The sequence below is a fragment of the Corvus brachyrhynchos genome, unplaced genomic scaffold (assembly GCF_000691975.1).
Source record: "Corvus brachyrhynchos isolate BGI_N302 unplaced genomic scaffold, ASM69197v1 scaffold28, whole genome shotgun sequence".
Classification (NCBI taxonomy): Eukaryota; Metazoa; Chordata; class Aves; order Passeriformes; family Corvidae; genus Corvus; species Corvus brachyrhynchos.
Window position 1 is genome coordinate 4,895,562 of NW_008246058.1, and position 10,112 is coordinate 4,905,673.

The following is a 10,112-nucleotide window of genomic DNA, read 5'->3' on the forward strand; positions in this document are numbered from 1 at the left end:
TGAGCATGAAAAAATCTTGCAAATCTTGTAGTGGGGTATGAAAGAGGGGTGCATCTGTTTGGCACAATGTGCATCCCAAATGTCAGCGTGGACTGTCAGGGAATTGGGGAAAATTTCAGATGCCCTGTGGCTGGTGTTCAATAACTGAAAAGCTAAAGTTGTGCTTTTTCTTTCCTTTCTGCTTTTTTCTATTAAAATATTCCTGTTTGGTGGCATAGTCTTACAGTGTCAGCTAACAGGAACTGTTCGTGCTGATGCAAAACAATAATTTGAGGGTAAATTAGCATTCAGAAGATTAGTTTAATTTAATGTTTTATCCTTTAGCACAAGTGTTCTACTACCATGCCACATACTTTATAGATTCCTACGAAGTATATTGTTTGCCTATAGAAAGGGAAACAGAAGGCAGAAGACAGAAATAAGCTTTTCAGACGAATTCCATTTTGCAATTGCCTCTGAGGGTTAGTCTCCAAATCTCAGAGTGATGAGCTCCCCTGGATTATTCTTTTCAGATGAATCAGTGTTGCGTCCCTGAGTGAATTCTGTGTTGACTGTCCACACTTCTAGAGGGGAAAAAAAAAAACCAACATAAAAGGGCAGATTAAAGGAAGAATTAATTTTTATGAGGTATTGATTTTCTCACTCAAAAGTATTCCCTGCCATTTTTGTTTGCCCAGATGAACAAGCCTTTCCTGGCCGCAGGAGATCAGCTGTTGATGCTGGGCAAAAAACTTAATTGCAGACAAATGTGAGAGAATTCCAGATTATATGTAGCTGCAACATTTTGCCTTTTACAGGTTCCTTATGGGAAAAGTAAGTACAAGACAGTATTTTGGCATCTACATATTTTGAAGAGCTTCTTTACTCAAGAGTATTTATCACTGAGTTTGATGGCAGATGTTTAAGCTTTAGAGGAAATGCTGCTTCATAGTGGAAGCTGGAGTCAGCACTCGTATCTGTGGACCAGACTCCATCACCACAGACCAGTCAGGGACGTCTCTCAGTTCCTTATCCAAAGGGGTGTTTTGTACAATTCATTAAGAAATTTTGGGACATCCATGTCATCGCCTGTATGTCCAGCTGCTTCTGTGCTCACTGCCTTGGGCCTTCACTCTTCTGCGTGAATATAGAGGAGATGCAAGTTCTCAGGCTCCCAGCCACATGTATTTAGGAATGTGCAGAGCAGAGCTGTGCTCAGGTGGGGATTTTGGTGCAGTGCACTGTTGTTAGAATTCCCTGATGTGTTTTCAAATCCAATTGCAGGTTGGTTCATTCTGGTCCAGGAAAAGGCTCACCGAAGTCAGGGGTGGATTTGTCTTTTGCAACCCGTACCGGTACAAGACAAGGGATTGAAACCCATCTGTTCAGGACTGAGACCAGTCGAGACCTCTCACTGTGGACAAGGAGTGTAGTGCAGGGCTGCCACAATTCTGCAGAGCTCATCACAGAAATCACCACATGTGAGTAACACCTGCAGCGCCACAGCTCCACACCCCTCCTGTGATGCTCGTGGCAGTTCACATTCCTTCTGCTAGAGGTGATTAATTTTAAAAAATGTGTGAGTTTAGGATTCTGTGTGTTTAAAATACTGTCAGGTTCTGAGCCAGTCCCAGCTGGTGCGGTACCTTTGTGCAGTGACACAGTCACTGTCATGCTGACTTTTGGATTTGTTTTCAGTTATGTAGTCAGCCATGGAGGCCTGCATGTCACAGAGGAGTGATTGTCAGAGGTTTGCCCAGAAACCCACAGAAAAGAGCATTTTTCTGATATTCAGGAGACTTCCATGAGCCCAGCAGAGTTTCTCCTGCAGAGGGAGGAGGCAGAAGAGGACTGGAACATTCACAAGTGTGAATCAGTCATTTATTCACCCAGCTGTGTACACTAGAGAGGAGTAGAAAACCAGAAACCAGTCTAATAACCTCATTTTGATGGGTAGTCATTTCCCTTCCTGAACATCAAGGTGTCACTTCTCAGCACTTCTGTAAATGCAAAATCAACTGGAATAAACATACTTGGCTGCACATGCTCTGCAGTGATGCCCTGTTTGCCCAGGTAGCTATAAGCCTGGGGTGGCTCTGGGGCTTGAGGCTGGGCCTTTCTCTTGAGTGCCCCCAGACTTTGCAGTCCTCCCCGTTAGTCCTACAGTTGGCAGGGCTGTTAATGTTTAATGTTATCTTCACTTTCCCTAAAAATGTGTGAGCAGGAGCCAAAGCACAAATCCACCCATGCCAAAGGGCAGCTCTGGTTTCTCAAAGCTCAGGTAGAGCCACGTGCTGCTGAGCAGGGGGCTCCTGCCTGTCTGCTGTGAGGCCCCGTCCCCCACAGGGAGCTTAGGATGCTCTCTGAGGGCCTCCGATGTGCAAACCAACCAGAGAGCTCAGTGGGAACCAGCTCAAGGACAGGTCCATCTCCTCAGCACCATGACATGGATGCCATTCTTTCCAAAAGAAAGAGAAAGGCATCAGCCCCTTCTTTTATCACAGTGCTTTTATCCCAGTGCCAAGGATCCTTCTTGGCAGAACTGTTCATAGGAAGGTGATGGAATAGAGAACTTGGGATGTGAACACCAAAACTCTTCATTCTTTAATTTGGATCATGGCCTTTGTTTCAGAGCTGAGGGGAAGACACAGACTTTCTGCTGCAGTAGCTATTATATACAATTATCTGGACCCTTTTTCAATTACCATGACACTAATGAGGACTCAGGAGTGTCTTCATCTTTGTCAAAATACTTTAGGGAAACCCTTTACAGCTTCTAATTTTCTCATGCATTGTGTGCTGTGTTTATTGATTTTGGCTGTGTCTGTCAGATGCAACAAGAAGAGTAGCTGTGACTTTGCCAAGGTTTGGAAGGAGGAAACACCAGTCTGAGCCTTCTTAAACATAAGTACACTGGTTTTTGTCAGCATGTAGATGTATGCTGCAACATGAAGAACTGCTTTTAAGAATGTGACAGACTAAATTTTGATTTCTTCTCCAGCTTGCACATACAAAAGCCAGGAGTGCCGCTTGACCATCCATTATGAACATGGATTCTCTCTTACAACCGAACCACAAGATGGTGCCTTCTCCAAGACAATTGCACAATATCCCTATGAAAAACTGAAAATGTCCTCAGATGATGGGATAAGGATGCTTTATTTAGACTTTGGAGAAAAAGATGGAGAAATTGTAAGTACTGCATTTAGCAAAGGGGGATGCATGTTACCATCCCTTTGGTGGTCCTACAGGCTGTGGGGGTACAGAAGTTGGACTAGATGAGTGCTGTAGGTCCCTTCCAACTGAAATACTTTATTCTTTTTTGTTCTATTCTAAGAGTTGGCCAGTGCCAGGCTCCAGTACCAGTATTTAGACACTGTGCTTTCTAGTACAGCATGATGATTGGGCTTTAGAAGGAGATTAAAAAAAGACAGTTAAAATTGTAGAACCATATAAAGAGAAATATTTGTCACATTTATGAACAAACTATACCTCTAAATAGCCAGATGTTAAAATTTTTGTATGTATCCATTTCACTTTTTAAATGATTGAGGGTGAAAGAACTTAAGAATGAGACCTTATTAAGTCTGAGGTACACATAGAGGCTTCATGTTATGACAACAAGCTATGTTTTAGGTGTTTCTGAACATGTACTTACTTAAAAAAAAGAAGCTACAGATGTAGTGCAAACTGTCTGAGTAGGCCTCTAAGCTGTCACAATGCCTAAAAATAAGGTGCATATTCCAATGAGCAGTTTAGATCCATTAATTATGAATGTAAATGGTCTTTCCTCACAGATTTTTTCAGCAATTCCCAAACATGGTGGGTGCTTAGTTCTAAACATCATCTTTGTTAGCACATACTCTGCGAACTGCTTATTGTCAGGCTTTTGAAGGGAATTTCTTACTAGCTGTCAATAAAGTTGATACATGATTGCTGGAAAGGTGTTACAAGTGTGTGAGATCACTTAAAAAAGCAAGGGTATCAGTAAAAACCAGGTTAAATATTTAGCAACAGCAGGACAGAGTTCGTTGGCAAGATTCAGTCTACTACCTATAAGACAAGGCACACCAAGGAAAAACAAGCAAAAACAAAACAAAATAAAATCCAGGCAATCAAAACAGAAATGAACTGAGAACTATGTATGGGGGTCGTGTGTGTGTATTAAGGTGCTTGTGACAAAAGGATGGTGAAGGCAAGGATAAAAAGGAATACAGCCTAAAGCTTAGCAGCACTCAAACTTTACAGTACTTTAACTTAACTTATACCTTAAACCTAACAATTTAACAAAGGAACAACACTTAACTTATACCTAAGTTAAATTATAACTTAACCGTAACAATTTAACAGAGTGAATAACAGCATTTAACCCAACTTAGGACTTAGAAGTTGAACGCAGCAACTCAAGAAAAGAACAACACTCAGCAGCATTTAACTTAGCTTACAATTTATGACTTAACCTTACTTACAGTCCTAATGTACTGAGATATCTAAGCTACTTAAACATCTATGCAAGCAGCATTTCTCCCAGATTTGCCATAGCATATGCACAGGTGCATGCGCAGAGACAGAAAGAGTCAGTGCAAGCAAGGTACCTGTGTAAAATTCCCCTCAGAGGTCAGTGAAATACTCACTTAAGATTCTTTTGCATCTCCCAACGGGTGAAGGGTTGGGCCTCGAGGAGTGAGGGTACCAGCCCAGGACTCATCATTCTTTGGTGATCCTCCAAGTACAGCAAACCTGAGAGTTCTCTGGCTCTGAGAGATCCCACTCAGAGGGAGGTGCTGGTCACAACTGCTGCACTTCAGGAGAGCTCAAAGGGTCTCATTTTGGACTGCTGTTTATAGACTCACAAGAGAGTGGGCTTTAGTCATAGCAGTGTTTCATCCTGGCCACAGTTTGGGTCAGCACTTTCTTTGAAAGCGTGAGAACAGGAATGTTATGCCATTCAGGCAAGGAGAATAGTTTCCAACGTTGTTCATAAGGAAAACGAGCTCATTAGACAGCAGCAGTTCCTGGGAGCAGATGGTGTTTCTGATAAGCTCAAGAAGAGATGAGCCCAGGTGCTGCTTTTCAGGGCGAGGCCTAAGGAACATTTCTCAGATTGCAGTGCAGCCTGGAAAAAGAAGGTGGGGGGCAGAATGCACCACCACGAAAGGCAAACGGTTTGTTTTGATGTGACCCTATTGTTGGGCTTCTGTGCACACTGACAAGCCTGTCATGCTTATTAGCAAGTGTGTGGTGAGATCAGCTGAACCATGACTGTGGAAAACAAAGTCTGAGTTCAGTCTCACTGCTAGCTGTGAGAACAGAGAAGCAACTGTGCAGCACCAGCTGAAGGTACTTCAGCTGCACCAACAGCAGATGCACTGGGCATCAGACAGAGCAGTCCCACCACATCCCAGGCAGAAATGGCCAAAAAAGATGGAGGGGTTGAGCCTCTTGGAAAGCTGCTTGCAGCATCTGATTCAGTTTTCTGCTGCTCACGCAGATGCATACAAGGCCAGAGGCACCAGGATCTCACCTGCTCCCAAGACGCTTATTAGTTTTAGCAACCTGAATATTTGCAGCTAAATGCAAAGGAAAAACAGTATGTTGTAAAGAAGGGTTGTTATTAATAGAAGCCTGTTCAAAATACCAGACAGCAGTTTGAGTATTCAGTGAGTGATTTCTTGTTTGAGCTGTAATCTAATTAATAATTCTCAGCTTGATTTGTTTTTCTGTACTTTCAGCAACTGGATCTTCATTCCTGTCCAAAACCAATTGTTTTCATCATTCATTCCTTCCTGTCAGCAAAGATCACAAGACTGGGCTTGGTGGCGTAAGTGGGATCCATCTGTTTCTTCAAAGAGAGACTGGGTAACCACACTAATCTGAAGTACAGTCAACAGCAGCAACATGTCCCAGCTGGCAGCAGACACCAGCCTGGGACTCAGGACTGGGCCTTGGTCATTTCTGCAGTCCTCCCAAGGCCCAGGTATCATTTTGACCAGCTAAAGAGATTACATGACAGGGAAGACGAGGGATTTCATTGTAAATAATGGGATTTTAAAATCCCATATGAGACCGTAAAAACGTGTAGTACCATATGTGTAAATGTTTCAGAATCATAAATTGTGCCTATTTCAATGTACTTGTCTATATAGAGTAAGTAAAGGGCTATGCAGACAAGAGCACTTGTTGGTTGTGATGCAAGCCAAGGCTGGTTGGGGAGAAATCCTCTAAACAAGATTGTTCCATTACCTAAAAGGTTTTTTCAGTTACAATCTGTGCACCTCTTACAGAAGATTTTTCTTTTAGAGCTCTGCCAGAGCCTGTTGCATGAATACCCAGCAGAGCCTGCAAATACACACCTTTGAGTTGGACACTGAAGCAATCCAGCTGTGGTCAGGGAACAGCTGGAGGGCCCCTGCCAGGGGACAGTTTCACATTAAGCAGTAACCACATCACCCACATTCCTAGTGATGGAGCCAAACAGGACCAGCCACGGGGATGGTACTGAGAGCCAGCTGTTAGGGGCACATAGGCAGGAGTGGCCTTTGTTAATGAACACAGGATGCATTTTTATAGTGACTTCCCAGAATAGCTTAATGAGTTTCAGCTATCTGGGAGCCCCAGCTCAGGTAAAAGTTACCTGAATCCATGCTGAGGCATGATAAAGCTTTTGCCAGTAAATCTCTAGGGCAGTTTTCCAGTAGAAAGCCATACTAAGCTTCCTGTCCTCCTACCCCTGCTGAGTCACCCCCTTTGCTCAGACAAGGGTGGTTGTGTGGTCTTCACTGAAGAACAAATGTAGGGAAGGAAGAAGACTTGATTTTATGAGTTTTTGAAAAATTTGAAAAGTAGCTCCACAACAGTAAGAAAAATGCACCAGGGCAGAAACATGACAGCAGCACTCCTTGACACGGAACTGTGCCTGTGGGCATGACTTGGCAAGACCAGATTTCTTGCTGGGGAAATACAAGATGTTCATCTCCATGCCCACAACTTACTAGTGACTGTTTTGCACACAACTTAACAGTTGTGACTCAAAACATGATTCACTGAGTTTCAGCCTTGTTCACAGCTATTTGAGCAGCACAAAGCAGGCAGGAACACTGACCTTCAGCACCAGAGATGATACAAACAGCTTGCACCTGGAAGTAATAAACTGGCATCATGTGATCTGGTAGTAGCAGGAAGAAGCAAAACAGGGATGCCATTTATGTTGTTCTTCCTTTGTAAAAAGGACAGCTTCACACAGAGGTGGGGTTTTGTTTGCTTTTAGAGTTTTGCCCTAAATTCACACTTTGAAGGACAGGAAGTAATATACAGTAATGTACAGATATATATATTCAATGTTTGTGGATGTTCCATTTTCATACTACAACATTTATTCCTGAGAAAGCACATAAATTTCAACTTAGCATTGCTTGGCTGGCAAAGGGGAAAATTAAAAACACATTTTGGTTCCATGTTGTTTTTAAGCTAAGTTTGAGAGTTAAGCATAAGTCATGCTGTCTATTCATATCATATGAACATGGTGATTTCCAAAGGTATCTTAATCATCAAAACCAATTAAAATATTAGAATGATGGGCTGAATTAATAAATACAGAAAATAATCATTGAAGAACAGCTCAATGCCCCACTGGAAGAGCAGCCCCACTCCCAGCATGTCTCAAGAGTCAAAGCCACACCAGGGAGGAATCCACCCAGCTCTGCACTTTGGTTTTTATTGTCATGGTACTTGCACTTAGAAATTAATTCCTAGTGTAAATTAACAAGGTAGGAGGTAACATGTAACCTACCAGTAATTTCCAGATGGACATTCTCATTTAGTGACCACTGCCTTTCACCCAACTTTCTGTGGCAGTTACTTGGGACTCCTTGGGCTTGGAAGCTTCTAGGACAGATCTGAGAAGCTGAGAGCAGTCGGTACGCAGGGGACAGGACACTGAGGAGGAGCTCACGTCACCTTATCAAGGAAACTATTGTGTGAAGTCTTTAAAAACCAGGACATTTTTATTGCTGTCCCAAAGTATAACTTAAAAATTTGGACAAAGATTCCTATAGAAGTTGCAGAGGTTGATGTGAAAACTTGCATTCTGGGGGTAGGTTAAATACATATGTAAACTATACTGCACTATTTCCTTATTCCTTTTAACACTTACAAATCACTGGAATGTTATACCTAACATGTATGTGCATTGTAAATATTACAAATTCCTATATTAGTGCCAACAATTAAATGACAAAATGTAATCTAAGGTGCTCAGTACTATATGAAGTCTAAGTGAATAACTAAGCAGTTTGCAAAGAAAAATCATATTATATATATTTATAGAAAAAAAAAGATAATTACAGATGCTATTTCTTCATTTTCAGATTTTGGACTGATTAATATTTGGATGGGATAGACAAATGAAATATGAACCTACTCCACATTTATAAGAGTATAGTGAATATTTATATTTTAGAGGAAAAGAATATATTTAATAAAGTCATTTATTGGATTTTTGTGAGGTGAGCTTAGTTTGTCTGGGTACAAAGTATCTGGAAGGCTGTCCTTTGGTTTTGGGCTGGGGAAAAATATATTTAAACTTTAGAGCTTCTGTCAAGAATTTTGTTACTTGAGAGAACTGTTAATTGTATTGGTGGAATGACTTTTTAAAATATAAAATTTAAAAAAAGCCCTGAAATCCCACAGGGATGTTCCAGGGCAGGTCATTCAGACACCTCTGCTGAAGTTGCAATGCTTAATATTTTGCTTATACTGGACTAGGTGGTAACAGAAGACTTAGAAAAAAATAATGAAAAAGCAGAAATTTCTGCTCAAGCTTCTGCATTCAAGGACTGAGGCCAACATGTGCCTTTTTTCTCTTATGAATGGTTATGGGAAAAGAGATTTTTTTTTTTTTCCCTTTGATTTAATTCTTAACTTAATGGCCCAAATAGAAAAGCTAACTGTGGGAATTTAAGCCTGTTCTTTCAGTCTGACCCAAGTTATTTTAGAAGAACCTCATGGAAATCCTAAAAAGGGGTATTCCAGAGCTTTACTCTTTTCCCAAAATAATGACTATAAATGGAGCGGTCTTATCAGAAAGTTTATATAGCAGCTTTATCATTAGAAAGATCTGGATACATATTGGAACATAAGTGTTATTGGAAAAATGTGATCTAAGGTGTTTGTTAAAAAAAAGAAAAAGACAATAAAGCTGATCTGATTGTGTTCAGGGAATCATACTGGTGTTTCTAGTAGTCCTGCCCTTCAAATGGAACAAGCATCTCCCTTAAGGTACTTAAAAAATCAGAACACGAGTCTTGACGTGCTACCAAGCAAATCACCACCATAAACACCATTAGAATTGATCTTTTGCAAATAACAAAACAAGTGTTTTCACTCCACAGAATGTTAGAATTCCTTCTTCCCAGGACATGGAAGCACACTCCGTCCAGCTCTTTACATTGGGAAGCACAGTTGATTTAAGGGGAAATTGATCTGATTTCCATCTGAAAGGGTTCTCAGTGTCTTCTTACCCATGTGTAATTAATTGGAGCTTCTCTGGTTTCAGTGGAAGCAGAATCAGAGCCTAAAGAAATTATGTGCTCCAAATCATTACACTATCATTGATTTCTAAATTTATGTTATTTTTCATAAAAGTCAAACTGGCAGATTGATAACTAGCTGTTTAGTGAGTCTCTTTACTATACAGAAAGACCATTAATACAGTACATATTACATATTGATATATATACATACACTATTACCCTGTCTACTATGGACACTTTTGAATTCAGTGGTAACTTTGATTTTAAAGAGCAGATATTTATAATATGCTCACAAAATTTTGAGAAACTCAGCCTGCTTGCTACAAGCGAACCCCTCGACTAACCAGGGAAAAAGTTTAGTTTAAAAGAATGAGGGGAAAAATAACAAAGATGGTAACTTCTTGTTGAACATAATCACCTGCTTTTCCCACATGGGATTACCTTCATTTTTTTCCTTCATCAGAATTTCTGTGCTTGTGTAAATAATTAGAGACATTAGGAAGCAAATTTAGAAAACATATTCCAAGGGAGAACTGTGAATTTGGACAAAGAAGTTTGTGAATTTGGACAAGCATTAGTACCCAAGCTAAGTTCTGTGGTAGC

At 40.9% G+C, this 10,112-nt stretch overlaps 1 protein-coding gene across 1 annotated transcript in view; it reads left to right on the forward strand.

The window, feature by feature from the left end:
- Window positions 1-9,198, forward strand: part of SNTB1 (syntrophin beta 1) — a 76,316-nt gene extending 67,118 nt beyond the window's left edge. The window contains exons 7-9 of the mRNA XM_017746048.1: window positions 1,264-1,460; window positions 2,981-3,171; window positions 5,712-9,198. Of these exons, the coding sequence (XP_017601537.1) occupies window positions 1,264-1,460; window positions 2,981-3,171; window positions 5,712-5,804 (481 nt within the window). The 3' untranslated portion in view covers window positions 5,805-9,198. The remainder of the gene's footprint in view (window positions 1-1,263; window positions 1,461-2,980; window positions 3,172-5,711) is intronic.
- The last annotated feature ends 914 nt before the right edge of the window (window positions 9,199-10,112 follow it).